At 39.8% G+C, this 17,032-nt stretch overlaps 1 protein-coding gene across 1 annotated transcript in view; it reads left to right on the top strand.

Annotated features, from left to right (window-relative positions):
• The window catches only part of MTTP (microsomal triglyceride transfer protein), a 28,086-nt gene extending 14,946 nt beyond the window's left edge, over positions 1–13,140 (top strand). Inside the window, exons 8-18 of the mRNA XM_062574933.1 lie at positions 838–995; positions 1,527–1,695; positions 2,249–2,356; positions 2,893–3,105; positions 4,100–4,311; positions 5,007–5,104; positions 5,202–5,323; positions 6,147–6,374; positions 11,430–11,554; positions 11,863–12,033; positions 12,972–13,140. Coding sequence (XP_062430917.1) covers positions 838–995; positions 1,527–1,695; positions 2,249–2,356; positions 2,893–3,105; positions 4,100–4,311; positions 5,007–5,104; positions 5,202–5,323; positions 6,147–6,374; positions 11,430–11,554; positions 11,863–12,033; positions 12,972–13,140 — 1,773 coding nt within the window. The remainder of the gene's footprint in view (positions 1–837; positions 996–1,526; positions 1,696–2,248; positions 2,357–2,892; positions 3,106–4,099; positions 4,312–5,006; positions 5,105–5,201; positions 5,324–6,146; positions 6,375–11,429; positions 11,555–11,862; positions 12,034–12,971) is intronic.
• Positions 13,141–17,032: the final 3,892 nt, after the last annotated feature.

Below are 17,032 nucleotides of genomic sequence, written 5' to 3'. Positions count from 1 at the left end.
TTTAATTTGGCCCATTTATTTCTGGTAACTTTTACATGGTACATGACAGGGGCATGTCCACAAAGCAGGATGCAAAGTGCAGTAAACACAACTGTCTGAGCAGCCTCCAAACAAGCCAGCTCCAGCACTAGAGGCCACACCACTCTGTTAGTTAGGAAAAGTTAGAGGTCTGTCCACAGCACCTACAAACCCAGTCATATTGCTGTGGTACCAAGCTGGCTCTTCAGAACTTTGTCAAAAACATAGCGTGTGGAATAAACAACCAGAACAACAACCAGAAATATGAAGAAGTTGATACCTGTTCTAATACCTTTTTCACCTATCATATTATAATGTAATCACAAATCCCTCCCCATCTTATGCAGTTTTATGAGTAAGAAATGTGAGTTACTTACAAGACATTTAGTACTGTTCCACACAAACCATTTATAAAATTACTCCCTTCTAAGAAAATGTGATTAATTTCTTAATTGGAAATTGTGCATCTCACATCTTAAAGAAATGACTTAGAAGAAAACGAGATGAGAAGACAAACACTATATTTACCAGAAAGCACAGTACGTTTGCAACAGAAGAGAATTTACCTTATTCCAGCCAGATACTGAGCAATCAGACTTTGCACTAAAGTGTTGGAAAAGACACAGCTAAAAGGTTTCAAAGATCGTTGTGCTGGGATAGCATAAATAAATTAAGTAAAATAGGTATGGGATTACCAATATATGAGATTTCAGCTACTTTGAGCAGTAACTGGCCCAAATATCTGCATTTAGTTGAGTATAATTTTTGAGAACAGAAACCACTGTTTGAGAGACTGATACAATGTGATTTGTTTTACAGCTTTCTGAACACTGGCAGAGCATCAGAAAACATTTACATCCTGAAAACCTTTCCAAAGCTGAAGCAACAAGAAGCTTTTTGTCCCTCATTCAGAACCTAAGAAAAGCTACAAAAGAGGAGATACTGCAGATTCTTAGAAGTGAAAATAATGAACTCCTGTAAGTCATCATGAACAAACTTTCAAAAGGTTTCATTATTTAAAACTGCAGCAGGGGAAAATGAATGTAAACAAATTCAGTTATAGTGGCTAGCTATGTAAAATCAATCTTCAGTACTGTACAGGAAAAAGACTTTTCCAGTAAAGCTCTGATTGCTTTTGTAATAAAATATATTTGCAATATACTGTTCAGCCACTAAGAACATAGCTATAGTGCAGGGCAAACACGCCTTGTAGCTTACTCAAAGGTTCTGGACCCAATTGCTTGTCCTGAAACACTCTATAACTTGTTCTCAACTTGCCCATTGGTTTCCTTCAAGTGGAAATACAGTGGAAAAGGGGATGGTTCATGCGTGGATGTTGTCCTAACACTGGAGTTTGGTTATGACCATCACATGCACCTTGACTTGGAAGCTAGAAAGCATTCCTGAGTGAACAGATCTGTCAACACTTCTGTCTTTCTATATACAAAATAGTCTTTTCAGTATTTTCCAGTTATTGCAATGATATGTTCATTTCCACTTCTTTATAGTCCACAGTTAGTGGATGCTGTAACCTCTGCCCAGACCTCAGCATCTTTGGAGGCCATGCTGGAGTTTCTAGACTTTAAGAATATAAAAAGTGCTATCCTGCAGGAGCGGTTCCTGTATGCATGTGGATTTGCTTCCCATCCCAATGAAATGCTCCTGAAAGCTTTAACTGTAAGTCAAAAGATAGAAAAGAAATACAATGGAGTTACTACTTTTGAGCTTCATCTATGTCAAGGGGGAAGGAAGAGGAACACTGTCACGGGTTTTCCAACATTCCTTTCCTTTTCCCTTCCAGGGTTTCCTTTAGGTTTGCCAGAAAGGTATAACCTGGAAATAACAAAAATTTGTAGGCATTCATATATAGTCTATTTACTTAGTAAAACTCCCTTCTTCATGGAAAACAAACATTGTTCTGAGTGTTAACAGAGCAACTTAAGGAGCAAAAGCCTTATCAGAGTCCTTTCACCATTTAATATTCTTTCTTTTGAAAATAGTTTCAAAATGAATTGTGCTATTTGAGACACTGAATATAATGCAAGGGAAAAATGGCACTGAGCTAATGTGTAATGAAAGAGCAGTGCTCTGCTGCTGAGATGCTCATCTTGAGATGAACACTGCTTTTGCATTGCACTGATGTTCATAGGAATTGGGGGCATTCAGCCCACTGCAGAATGTGGTTCTTCATTTTTAGGCAGGGAGACTAACTGTTGCTTTTGAATAACAGACTAAGTTCCAGGGTGAGATTGCAGATGAAGAAATCAGAGAAACTGTTGTCATCATCATGGGAGCACTCATCAGAAAGCTCTGCGAGAGAGAAGGCTGCAAACTTCCAGTAAGTATTTGTTGTTTTTCACTGGTAGCCAAATTCTGATCTGGGACACATGAATGATCCCTGTTGATGCTACTGGAAGATTGTACGGGACACAGGAAGCATTTTCCCTTCTGCTGTGAAGTAAGACCATAAACTCCCATTTTTAATAGATGATTTTTTTAATGCTGATATCTATCTTGTCAATTTTAGGATTTAATCTGCTCTCTCTCCCCATTCTTGTGGATTTCTCCTGATATGCCTTTGTTTAACACAACTTTTTATCACTGCCCAGGCTGTCAGCAGAAGCAGTACTTGTGCTCACTTGCCTGAAAGCTTTGCAGGTCCTCAAAGAAACACTAGAGGAGTCAGGATCTATAAAATATTAGGTTATCTTAGCTCTGCAAAGGAAAGTCATTGGTTCAAATACTGAACTCCGCCCCAAGCATGCACAGAACCACCCAGAAGGAAGGCTATCACCTTCATCATAGACTGACTGGCATGTGAGGACATGCTGGGGATATAGGATATCTTTTCAATATGCTGTTGATTTTCTTCAGGCTGTTGTGGAAGCCAAGAAGCTGATTCTACGTAGGCTAGAGAGAGCTAAGAAAGGTGACAATGTGAAGATGTACCTGCTGGCATTGAAGAATGCACGTCTCCCTGAAGCGATCCCATTGCTTCTGAAGTACGCCGAGTCAGAAGAGGGGCCCATCAGCAACATCGCTGCCACTGCCCTGCAGAGATACGACGTTTCTTTTCTCACCAAAGAGGTGAGAAAATACATGGCCCAAAAGAAGAAGTGCAAGAGACCTTCTATCAGTCCTCACTTTTTAAATATGCCCTGCACATGTTTTTTACTCCAAGAAATTTTTATGCACACTTCAGTTCTAGCCAGAAAACTCTATAAAGTCTTGCTTTCCAAACACCAGCTTCCAGTCTGCCAGCGCTACTCAGCCTTTGGCTCCAGAGTTATATAGAGGCATTAAAGGTGGCAGATAGTCATGGGGCAGGTTAGAGCGCCCTTCACAGCAGCACACTCTACAATGTACAAGAGACATTAGAAACAGTAGACACTGGGCCCTGTATAAACTCTGTTCTTGTGCTTTCATGTAGCCATGGAGAATGTATGAAAACAAGAGAAGGGTAAAATAGCTGCATTTTACCTTCCAGCCTCAAAGGGTGAGAGAAGGCATACAACAAAGCAGGGACATGAGGTATTGCCTGTGCTGCATCACCCCACATCCTGTTTCCCACTCCTGCTGATAGCCTTGACTGGCTTGTCATGGTGCTGCTTTGCAATGCAAATGCCTGAGGCAGCTGACACGCTATTCTGTCACTGCGACTTTATTTGTAACAAAGATGTGTCATAAACTTCTCACCTTCTCAGGCATGTGGGGCTGCCACAGGTAGCATCCAGTAAATGAAAATTGCAAGATTTAAGATACCTTTCCCCTGAAGAGTTAAGGAAATCTCTCTGTTGATCTTATCACCGACACAGTATTTGAATCTCTTAGTGCTCTTATTTATTTACAGTTCAACTGTCAAAAACAGGCTGTAACAGATGCCTCACTTGCTCTTGTAGTCACTGTCCTATACACATCTAATAAATTCCACAAGGACCACAAAAAAAGTGTGCTAAAAATATATCCTAATATCCTAGCAGTAGCTATGGACCTAGCTTAAGCTAAAATAAATGAGATTCTAAGCTGGACTTTGTCCAGTCATCTACACGAGCATTGAATGCATATCCTGCTTCCTGACCAGGTGAAGAAAACAATGAACAGGATATACCACCAGAGTCGTAAAATCCACGAAAAGACAGTGCGAACTACTGCAGCTGCTATCATCTTAAACAGTAACCCATCCTACATGGAAGTGAAAAACATCCTGCTCTCCATTGGTGAATTGCCCCTGGAAATGAACAAGTACATGCTCTCCGTAATTCAAGATATACTTCACTTTGAAATGCCTGCAAGGTACGTTAAGTTCAGTGTAGAGAAATACAGCTCTTTCTCACCCCTTTGCACATTAATGCAATAACAGAGAAATTCAAAGAGTGCACAGTTTTCAAATAATTACTCCTGTAAAATCTAGGGAGCACACAAGAAGATGCTAGACCTTCGTGCCACTTTTAAGTACTGATACTTTAGAATAAATCTGTACATTGCAATGATACTCTTTTAACAGCTGGTCACATTTTCAGCACTACAGATGAGAATTAGGCATCTAACTTCCACTACTGTTAGGTGCCTAGCTGTCTTTTATGCAGAAGGAAATTTCTTCACTTGGTTTTAATTCTCTCTGTTCAATGGGGCCCTTGCTTTATATTTTCAAAGAACAATGAACAAGAAAAAATTTAACACCACAACACTAGAATGGAAACAATCAAAATACCTCCCCTTCTGAACAACATTAATTTTCAAGTAAGACCTTTATTTGCTTTTCTTTCTATCTGTAACTGTTTGGAGTAGCTGAAATTGGAGAAGACATTCCGGGACAGGTTAGCTTTAGAGGCACAAATTTAATTTCTTTAATGGAAAATTGGGAGTTTTCAAAGAGCCTCTTCCCTGCAGGGAAATTCGCCCACTCTGAAATTCGATGTTTCTACAAAACAATAATACATTTGTTACCACAACTTTTTTTTGTTTTGTTTTGTTTTGAAATACTGCAGCAAAACAGTTCGTCAAGTTCTGAAGGACATGCGTGCTCACAACTATGAACGCTTCTCCAGGACAGGCTCTTCCTCTGCCTACTCTGGCTATATGACACGTATGTAACCAGGAAACTGCCTTTTAACCCTATTTATACTCCTGAACCTTTGATTAAATCACTAGTTTGGTCACAGGTACCTTCTTTCTTTTTTAAGGTGGTCCTGACATATCATCCACATACTGCCTTGACATCCTCTATTCAGGCTCTGGCATTTTAAGGAGAAGTAACCTGAACATCTATATTTTCAATAAAAATGCTCAACTTCATGCCAGCCAGGTAACTGCCATGCCCTACATAAAAACTAAGCCAGTATGGCGACCTCTTCTTACAACTCTTCATGTAAAACCAGCTGATGCCAAAGAGCTGGAGGATTGCTGCACTGGGCACAGAACAGGCCAATGACAGGAAAAAGAAAAACAAAATAAAACAGCAGACAATGAGGGACATGTATGCCCTAACAAAGAGATGGGTGTTTTGTCCTCTACAGTATATCCAAGTTCTGTTTCTGGTTAAATCTATACCGTTTATCTTATGTACTCAGTAAAAGCTTCAGAATTTTATAAAATCAAGGCAGCTGCTTCAGCTGTAACACAGAACAAGAATACTGGAATTCAAACTAAGAATTAAACATGTTTAAATGACATGCTTCTGTTCTGACCTTTTCTTAATATTGTCAATTTGGAAAGCACCTTAAATATTAGAATCCTGCTTAATTTCTGCAGGATAAACCTGTACAGTGGGGCATCTTTGGTTTTCCTTCTGAACGTCTGTGGAAAATAATTATATGAATAAAAGAAAATGGACTTGAAAGGAAAGTAGACTTGTGTTTGTGATCTGCACATGGGCAAATTCTGCCTACACCTAAGGGGAAAAGATGCTGTGAGAGTATTTTATTTTCCATTTGTCTATCTACTCTAATTCCCTTAAGTCTTAACCAAATATTTTTTCACCTTCAATTAAGTAAATAAGCATTAGGCTCTTAGATAGATAGATAGGTAGATGTATATGTAGATATATGTATAAAAAAACGTTTAGAGTTGCTAATAGCCTGGGTCAGGCAGAGTTTTTTCATTGATTTTGTGTCACTGTTGCCTCTTAGGTGGTGATTGAAGCTCAAGGCCTGGAGACGATAATAGCTGCAACTCCTGATGAAGGCGAGGAAAACCTGGACTCCTTTGCTGGCATGTCGGCCATTCTCTTCGATGTCCAGCTCAGGCCAGTTACGTTTTTCCAAGGGTATGGTGATTTAATGTCTAAAATGCTCTCAGCAACTGGAGCTCCCATTAATGTGGTGAAAGGACTTATCCTCCTGACAGATTACTCACAGGTACTAGTAGCATACTTTTTGATTTTTTTTTTTCCTTTTAAACACATATGCACCCTCCCTCCATACTGTTATGGTGGGGCATCTCATCTTCTCTCTTTCCACTGCTAATAAACCTGATCAATGTTTTCTTACTATGGGAGCAATAGGAAAGTTGCAAGTATGAAATAAGAGGATGAAATTAGATGAAAAGCAATCTAGAACAGAGGCAAGAATTCACATCATTCTAGAAAACAAAGTAACCCTGTGAAGAATAAAACCAAATCAGACTAAGCTTCCTGCTGAAAACTCCTACTGCTGTTGGCCAGTTCCTCCACTCCTCCAGTTCCTCAGCCATCCACAGTTCCTTGTAAGACAGTAATGTCCCATGTAACCATAGAAGTTTTAGTCTTTAGAGGCTGTCCAAAGATCTTACATCTGCTGAAGCTGTACCTGTCGTGTTAAATGTTCAGCTAAGTGAGCTAGGCTTAGGTGAACCATCTTCAGGCTCATTTCACAAGCATCACTAACTGTTTAAAACGTACTGTGCATGTTCAGGGCACTGTTTTCAAGGGCTTACAGTCACGGGCCATCCTGTTTTTTCTTTTTTTATAATGGAGAATAATTTTTACCATCTTCTACAGTCCAGAGTTACTGAATCTCAGACACAAACTTTCTGAGAAAAGTAACCTTCATGAAGAAGGTCCAATTTCAAATGCTTACAGCCGCAAGAAAACAGGAATTAAAATGGAAATTACAGTTTCTTATGTGACCATCACCCCAATGGTCTGTTCATATTATAGTTATGTATAGACTTGTATACAAATACAACTGTGTACATAATATATTAGCAGAGGACTAAATAGCTAGACAGCTTTCCCAAAGTGCAGAGCCAGTATCTGGTTTGATATTTTGCTTCTGCCCAAACAGGAATCTCCTTAGAATTTTGAGATTTAGCAGCAGCATTCAGCTCATAAAACATCGGCAAGTCCAAACTGGACTATTCAAAGAACTGCTTGACTTCTGGACAGTTACTGGCAATATAGTTCACCTGCAAAATTGCAGAGAGGGCCTACGAGACAAATTCTGTTGATTCCCTTTTAATTATTGACAAAAGAAAAGGACAAAAACAGACAATGAGAGAATCCATGCAGACCAAAATTACATGGAAATAACACGTGCATACAAAGGCTGCCTACAACCTGAACCCATGGTATTGTCAGCCAAGAGGGCTTCCCCCATACTGCACAAATTAGGAAAGAAAAGCTCACTCCAGCAACAGTTTGTTTTTCACACACAAATTAGGGAAAAAAACTTCGCCAAGGCTTATTTAATAAACAGACTGGGGAGATGAGAAAGATGATCATGTTCTCTAGCTTTGAGCACCCAAGCATGGCGTTTTCAGGACTAAATATTTCCAACTGCTGTGCACGCACCAAGCTCCATAAATATTCTGACCGAATAAGCTGGCCGGCACCCCGAACGCTCTGCCAGCCAGCAGATTCCCGACGCCTCGCCTTTGGAGAGCCTAATAAAAGTCCAGGGCACCCCTGGGCTGGGTCTGCGTGCCATTTTTAACAATATCAGGGTGTATCACTTTCGGTCAGTCGCTGACTCTCTGGAAGCCTTGGCAGCACAGTGATTAGATGGGATCCCACTTCGCTTTCCCTCTTGGGTCACCGCTAGCATGTTTGCCACCCAAGCTCTCTGGAAACCAAGCAGTGGACACCTGTCGGGTGTTTGCAATGAAAAAGTTCTTAGCTCTAGCTCCATAAAGACAAAAATTATTCAAAGCAATGCTGAACACAGCTTCAGGCTGTGTTTTTTTAAAACACAACACATCTGCTTAAGACTAGTTTCACATCCAAGTTCCAGGTCAGCAACAGCATAAAAATTATTTGGGCCCCTCTACATAATCCAGTTAAGCTTCATTTTAAGTGTTTTCACCTGTAAAGTCCTTGAGCTGTGATTACAAGAGTACCAGAAAATACTGTTAGAATGGAAGTGTGGGGGAAAACACTGGAACTGAAGAAAACCTGTGTAAGGTTTTCTTAACCTTACATAATCTAGCTTCTTACAAGCTAAGTACTACCTGCACTTTTCCTGGCCAGCATGGAGAAGGCTTGCCCAGGACATAAATTCCTTTACAAATTCATACTGGAGACAACCCAGACAAACATGGTTTTATTTTCTTTCAAAGAAGAAAACTGTGGATCCAAAACTGTGTTCATTCCTCTGCACTAAGATCTTAATACCAAAACTCAGTGTGCCATAGCCGAGTGCAGTGTGATTTCAGAACAGGAAAAAAAAAAAAAAAAAAGAAAAAAAACCAACCAACCAACCAACCAAAACCCCACATATAAAAGATACATGCAGTGCAGTTGAGATCAAATACTGAAATGATGACTTGGAGGCCAAAACTGGAACTCAAGAAGAACTTACGGAATACTTGGTTTGTAATTATTCAAGCAGTACAGCCTGATTTTGGGAAAAGTCATTTTAAAATGTTTTAAAAGTTCTGCTTCCCTATTGATTTTTAGAAGGGCAATTTTGCATAGAAAGACCAAAACTGAATTATACTTAAAGTGCCATCAAATCAACCAGATAAGAAACACCTGGAAAAAAGCTTCCTTTCATTAACTTTACACCTGCAGTAATCATAATAGGCACATTTAACAGAGGTGACTTCCAGTTGGATAGTAGCTCTTTTAAAGCTTAGGCTCCCACCTGCTTCCTGGAACATCTTCTCTCACATAACTCCACAACTGAAATCATCAGAGTGTATTTAACAGCCATTGCCACCTCTCACAGCGTTACTCCAGCACTAAGAATAACAGTCTGGAAAGTGTAATTCCTCCTCTAAAATAAACAGCTCCTATAAAACTCCTAAGTCACCTGCACTAAAGTTCAGGAGTGTTAATATTTCTTATAGGCACACACCTGTCAGAAGCACAGAGAAATTAAATACTTATGAATAGGTCAGAGAAACCACTTGAAAGCCAGAGCCCACTGGAAGACAGCCAGGTGTGAGAGAAGTGCCTTTTCAGCAGTCTTTCTGTTACACTACAGTAGCACTACCAGTACCGTACAAAGAAAAACTTCTTTTAAATTGAAACATGCCACGTTTCAGCATTTTGAACAGTAACAAGCTACAGATCCTGATCTTTCAAATCTCATTTTCCATTGCAAATGACACACAAAGCTTAAAATAGGAAGGGAAAGCAAAATACTACTCCTGGGAAGGCTGGGTCCCTGTGATTTACACCTCCCATCAGCCTAGACTGGATTTGCACACGAGTCGAAGGACAGGATTCAGCTCTAAATAAGGAAATAGATGAGCTGGTAAAACACTTGTTAGATTCTGTGCTGGTTTCAATGACAAACCTGACTTAATGCTAGGTAGCCTTTAAATCTTTAAACTGTGTAGCCCTTGCAAACCGATCCTATTCTACTTTTTTTTTTAGGTGCAAATTAACAATACATCTAAAAATATCTGTTCCTCTGGTTGTGGGTACACGGCTCTGTGTAATGGCTCACCCATTAACAATTACTGACCAATTCAGTCCCAATTAAAAGTAAAATAAAATAAAGTAAAATTAGCTTTGTCTCCACACTAAATGGATCAATAACGATTACTTAACTAATTCAGAAAGTAATCCTTGCCCCACCGCAGTCAACAGGAAAACTATCTTTGATTTTAGAAAGACCACAAATACAAGCTATAATTTTTATTTGGACAAAAATAAGAAATTAGAACACAATATGACCATGCTTGCTGGGGGTGGGTTGGATTTATAAACTACAGCCAGCCCACTGCATTCTTAGGTTAAACCTTAAGCCCACTTCAGCAGCAACTGACTGCCAAGTTGGCTCTACCAAAGAGATCGTTTCAGACCTTAAAAGGTGAAGTAACCATATATAGCCACCACAATTCTCAAACCCTTTGACCACAGCAGGAAGTCTTTAAGGCTCTGAATACAGCCTCACCAAACGTTACCTCCTGCTATAGTGACCTGAAAGCCAGCCTGTATCTGCTTGCTTCTGTCTTAAAACCTAGGACAGCCTTAGCAGGAAATGTGGGGCTACTGAACAGCTTGGAAGGGACAAAGAGAGATTTTCATGACACTTGGACAGAAGAAAGAGGCAAGAAATTAAGTGTTCACACATTCTGCAAATACCTGCAGCATTACAGGTGCTGAGGACACCACGGGCTCAGAAATCTTGAGGAGAGAGAGAAAATCATCTGGGAGATTGAAAGACGTGTCCTTGTATGCAAGAGACACGGTCAGAATGAACTTTTCCCAAATTACTGCTTTGAAAACAGTAAATTAATCTGCTAGTTCAAAAGGAAGCGGGACAACTATATAAAGTGAGTTAGATTGCCAAGCTGAGTGAATTTTAAAATCTTGGCTGACTGTCAAAACTTAAAAGTAATGAGCTGCTGTGACCTTGAGCTATTATCACTTCCGAAACTGACTCCATGCAATGCATTTGCCGTCCAGCTGTAGAGGTTTCAAGAAGCCACAAGCACACTTGATGCTGGTGGAAAGTGCATTAAACGCAAATTTCCAACAGACAGCAATGCCTGTGGAGTTAGCCGCCCGACCACCGAAGACGGAATTTTTGCCAGTATGGAGGTTTCTCGGCAGCTATGCTGCGCACGACTGCTTGCAGCACTTTGCATCCTAATGCCAGGATGGGGCTGCCTTTCAGCGTGCAAGAGCTCTGAAGCAAAGTTTAATCTGACCCCGCTGGAATATAACCAGAGTGTCCATGAGGCTTGTGTAGTAGCTCTTGGAGACAAAGGGCATGATATTCCTTGCAGTGCACCCTAAAATTATGTTAGGTGGCAGATAAGATAGATGAGAAGCACCTTGCCTTAGCCTCATCCCATTTGCTCAGGAGAGAGTTGCACGTTAGTGGTGCTCTGTCCACCCTTTCAGCAAAGCTCCATATTCCTTTTTATTCCTTTTTGTTCCTTGAACACGACAGGAGGCACGATGAGACACGGTCCAAAGGAAATCAACACAGTTTCCAGTCATTTACTGGTGCGTTACCTGCACTTTCTCACGGTTGCAGGTGCTTCAGCTGCAGTCTGGGCTGAGGGCCAGCGTGGAGTTCCAAGGTGGCCTGTCCATTGACATCTCAGGAGGAATGGAGTTCAGCCTTTGGTACAGGGAATCCAAAACCAACGTTAAGAATCGGTGAGATACCTGCAGTGCATGCTACAGCTTTAGAGCGTTCAGGTTCCTAAGCCCAGGCAGATCCACTTAGAAGACTAAACATTTTGCATTTGAGTTAAAAGACAGCTACATATATGTGAGAACATCAGTAGTTTTCTTTTCCACGTGGGTAATACGAGTTCCCATTGATCTCATCTGGATTGATACATCTTTACCTGAAAAACTGACTCCTTTGAGGGCAGTTTTTAGCTGTAGATGCTAGGAATATTTGCAGTTTAATTTCTTTTTCCTTGATCTGTTTTAACTGTAATTTCTGAATTTGTTTGTAGGGGAGCCCTGTTCATTGCTGGTAACATTGCGGTGGATTCCTTGTTTGCAAAGGCTGGTATGGAAACCACTTTAGAAATAGAAACAACATTGGACTTCATCTCCACCGTGCAGTTTTCACAGTACCCATTTTTAGTCTGCATGCAGATGGACAGAGTTGAATCTCCATTTAGGTAAGAACTAAGAGTACACAATTTATAAGTGAGGGTATATAGTTTATAAGGAACTTTTCAGCCAGTTGGTGAATCTGCAATGTTTGGTGTTCACAGCCATGAGAGATTAACAACAGAAGCCAAATTTCAGTCTAATACAGTCTGGTGCAGTGTAGGCTGTTCCACAAACCAACATGTCTGCTAACCCATTTTTCCCTGTCCGTCAGCCCTGAGATTGAGAAAGGAGCTTAGAGAAGATCTCTAAACACTCTCTGAATTGGCACTTTTGTCAGATTTTCTAATCTGGTTTTACAAGTAAACTAACCGATGTTGCAGGTCTCTGCTCCCCTAATGTACAATCAGTTCTGAAGGTGACCTGAAGCTTTGCACAATAGTTCTCTGTTACACCACTGAGAGAATAACTGCAGAGTCATAAAGTAACTGAACTTGAAAGATTTCTTCATGATCTGCTGTTTACTAGTACTGATAACAGTACTTGACGTGCTAAGCTCTTGATGCAACTGTGGTATCCTATCAGATTTTATTAAGGCATCAACTCTCCTGAAATCTAAACAACTAGACTATAAGGTAAAAGATGCTTTTCAATTGCCAAAGAAGAGTAACTGCATTGGAACGTGAGAAGCCTGGCTTACTACTCCCTCCTAATCCCTATTTCCTAAGACCTGAGGATGATAACATTTGCAGTGCCAGATTTCCATTCAGTCTTTTTTGATCTAAAAGATGGTACGCCTGAGAAGATTTAAGGAACTCAACAGTCTCCAGGAAATCCTAAGAAAAAGAGTATCTGTTATTCTGCAGATACTAAAACATGTTCTCATTATACCTACACCTTAGATAACCTAATATGTATGTGAACTGTTTTATCTCTAGACTCACCCAAAGGGTACAGACTTTGCACAGATTTGCTTATGCCAGATAACCACATTTTATCTTTATAGGCGATATGTGACTAAATATGAAAGTCTACCATCCGGCAGAAGGTACACCTCAAGGAAAGCCAAAGTGGAACTGCTGGCAGGTTCCGAGTACCCTCTCCACCAAGAGAACTCCAACATGTGCAGGAAGGTTTTCGGCACTGAGTCTGATTCCTCCAGCAACTGGTTTTGAAATGAGCCCTCACTTTCCTGAATCCATAGGCTTGTATGTACCATACTAACTTGGAGCTTGATCTTGCTCTACTGCAGTTAATGGGAAATTTGCCATTGATTTCAACAGACCAGGATCAAACTCTTAGTGCGTGCACAGTGTTTACGTATTTACCTATATTTAAGACTTTTGTAAAAAAGCTAAAGCAAATAAAGACCAACTTGGTAGCATTCCATGCACTCCCCCAAGGGTGGTGCTAGTTCTTTATTTTTACTTATTTTGTGCCAAAAGCAAAAATAAGTCCTCATTTTTCTTTCTCAGGCAAGGGAATACAGAAGGCCATGCTTTTGACATGCAGTAAGAACAACTATGATGTATAAAAAATGATTATTTATGAATACGTTTTAAAGCATTTAGGTGTTTTAGGCCTATGACCAATTCTCATTCAAATACTCAGATATAAATTAACATCTAAATGGGACCATGAATTCCTGCTTACTCAGTAATGCCTGTTTACAAAAAAAGTAGTTTTATTTTACAGGATTTTTAAAGGATTTTTGCCTTTTTTAGACAGTCAGAGCTTGATTATTATTATTTATCATTTTTTTTGTATTAACTGCTATAGTTAGACACATTTGATTAAAAATGTAGGGTAGCATTTCCACTTAGCACTTCCCAGTACTTAGCGTTGTCCTAATTCTGTTCCCGTTGAAATCAATGGTATAATTTCTGTGGCTATTACCAGAGGCAGACTTCAGTCAAGGCCTCTAGAAAATTCATGTCTCTGTGTGTAATCAAGGCAAATCTATTTCAAAATACTGCCCACTAAGGCAATTCTGAACTATAATGAATGTAGGTCCTGAAAGAAACCATTTTAAATGCACAGTCTAGCAAAGCCTAGGCAGTGAGAGAATATTCTCTCCTAGGTAAATTAGGCTCATATTTCAATGCAAAAAAGTAATCGTTACTCATACAAGTCATCCAATTAAAGTAACTTTATACATACCTTGTAGTGACTCCACAGGAACTGTGAAAAAATTGCACATTTTATATTTACAACAGCAACACAGATTAAGGAAGAATTTATCTCATCACAGCTCATTGGATCTCCCACCTGATCCTTTGATTCAGGTTTTATAGGGTAAGTAAGGTGCGTGAGTGCTTGTGAAAGTAAAAGCCAGGAACAATTGCTTTACAAAAAATTAAAATCATGCAGGAAAAGCTTGTAGAGTGTCATGAAAAAAAAATGTAAGAATCAAAAGAAAATCTCAATTTTTATGTTGTAAAAAAGCAAAAGTGCCCAGCGTGCAGAAATCAAACTATCAGCAGGATGAAACAGTCTGCTTGCTGTCTTTCCTGAGAATGCTGACCCACTTCTAGTCAGAGCATAAAAAATAAAACAGGGAAAACCCCAAAAAATGTTTCATTTCCAGTCTTTTTTTTTTTTTTTTTCTGTCTGTTATCTTCTGGGTTGGGATAGCCCCTTGCTGTGAAGGAATGGTACTGACAGGGTAGCACTAACTATTTAATCCTCCCCCCTCCTTGCCCCACAGAAATCAATAAAATAAGTTAAACACGTATTTGTTTCAGGTCTCCCCTTTCTAGTGAAGAGAGAGGCATCTCCAGAGGATGCACAGATTGCAGATGAGATGAACCGCCTGCCAGAGGTGTCTGTCCAATTCTCCTGCCTAGAGCAATGGTACAACCTGCATACCCACCCTCCGCGTTGACAGCGATGGGAGAAAAGTTCAGGCCAAAGTGATTGCAACACTGGCAGCAGGGACAGCACCCTGCAAATTAACATTGCCAGCACTGCTGGCAAACCAGCTCCTGATCCTCAGAAGCCTTGAAGGTCCTCTTCCATTTCTCTGCTTAAGATTTTATGCAACATCCTACCCCAAAACTTTCCTTCTCTGTCTCCAAGGGTCAGCTTCTCCTTCCTCCCTTCCAAACCTCCCCTCCTCTTATCTTCTTGCAATGAGGCTCCCACAAAGCTGTTTCTTCCTCTCAATGGCCGTCCTCCAAGTCTGCGCCCTGCATTCTGTAGATGCTGCACTACTGTATCAAGAATAGAAACTGTTTAAAGACAAGCTTAAAAAAATATTATTACTATTTGCTATTTGTATAATATAAAAAAACAACTAAAAATAAGGTTAGACCTAAGTATTCACAGTTTAAATACAGAAGATGGACAAACAGTGGCATACAGGAAGAGCTATTGCCATTATTTTACAGTTAGAGAATTAAGGTATCAACAGATTAGGATGTCAACCCCCATCACAATTTGCATAGCCAGTCTGACAGGGTTACTCATAATCACTTTGCAATCCCAAGCCAGAATAAAAATATGCTTGAGCCAGGGCTCTGATTTGTATCCATATTATTTGTCCTATATCACAACTCCAACTGCAAGGCTGCCCCCCTCCCTAATTTGGCAAATCTGACTACTAGGTGTCTTCTCAATGCATGCCAGTAAAGTGGGGTCCTATGGCACATAAAAATAATGTAACATTAGGCTCACTTTTTAAAAAGGGTAGTATAAAATATTTTCTGATTATGAAAGTTAATCTGCTACTGTCAAGTATCTGGATGACACCCATGCTTGCTCTTCTTAGATGTGAACACGTTTGAACGTGAACGTAAACAGGTTTGTTTAACATAAATACGCTGGTCTCCTGGAGATACTGATCTGTGTTTTATTTTTTAATTACTCATCAAGTGCTGTCACAGCTCATTGAGGAACGTCATCTACCCATCTGTACTACTGAAAATAGGTCCTTTAAATGGGACAACGGGCCTAAAGAGCAATTTTTAGCTTGGCACGACTTTGACAGCATCCCTTGAAATTAAATCAAATCGAGCCTGTAAGGCCAAAGTTACTCCTTCAGAAGTGATAAATGTCCTCATGGATACCTCACAGTATCGTAGCAATACACTTGCTTCTGAAGTTATCTGACCCTAACAGCTGGACATAATGGGAATTCCAATAGGGTTTTAGTTCAACAACTGGGTAATAGAAGGTAATGGCTTACTTACATGGACTCCATAGCTACGGAAACAACAAAGCGGACAATCTGCTAAAAATAAGGTGAAATTAATACATTGCTTAATCCTGCATTTGAAGTAAAAACACACTTAGGGTTACAACCAAAGCAAACACTACGAATGTTTATCAAATCATTTGAGGTTAATGACATATATATAATGTGCATTTCAATAACGTATATTATGCAGATTTTAAAATAATGAGCAATCTTAGAAATTTACTATTTCATGCACAAAGTTTAGAGAAAATAGTTCTTAATCTTTACTAATCAGAAGCCACAGAAACATCAACATAGTAAAAATGCAGCTAAGTCCAAAAAAAACCAACCCATTTGAAAAAGAGATTTGAAAACCTTCCCCTTAAACTCTCAGAGTGCTAGTTTTTAGCGAGTGTGTCCCATATACTCTTCAAAAGGTCCTCAAATTCTAGGATGTGGACTCTCGCTCCACCCCGGAGCACAGAACACAGCAGAATACAAAGAATCATCGAGCTTGGAAGGCAGGTCTCTTCCAAGAGAAAGACTCCAGCCCTGCTTTCCATGAAATAACAAATTCAAAGGCTATGGGAAATGTTTGAAAAGGAAGTTCCGTGAGCAGTGAAAAGAATGAAGCCTGATTTCCTTTGTATTTTTTGATTTGTGTTGAATTTTCTGCTGCTCCAACTGAACCTCAAACCAATGTCTGCACCAGCTGAGAGGCCTTTTCCCCACTCTAGAGGGACCTTTAACATGTCTCCTCTCCCTCGTATGAATTCTCCACTCCTGGCCATTTTACAAATCACAACTTCAAATAAAGCATCTTTCATTTTAAGGAGGAAAAGTTTATGCCTGTGAAGATACAAACACCTGAGCATATTTTCTCAAACAGT

The sequence above is a fragment of the Rhea pennata genome, chromosome 4 (assembly GCF_028389875.1).
Source record: "Rhea pennata isolate bPtePen1 chromosome 4, bPtePen1.pri, whole genome shotgun sequence".
NCBI classification, from domain to species: domain Eukaryota; kingdom Metazoa; phylum Chordata; class Aves; order Rheiformes; family Rheidae; genus Rhea; species Rhea pennata.
The sequence above is the reverse complement of the archived record's forward strand: the minus strand, read 5'-3'. Positions and strand labels throughout refer to the sequence as shown.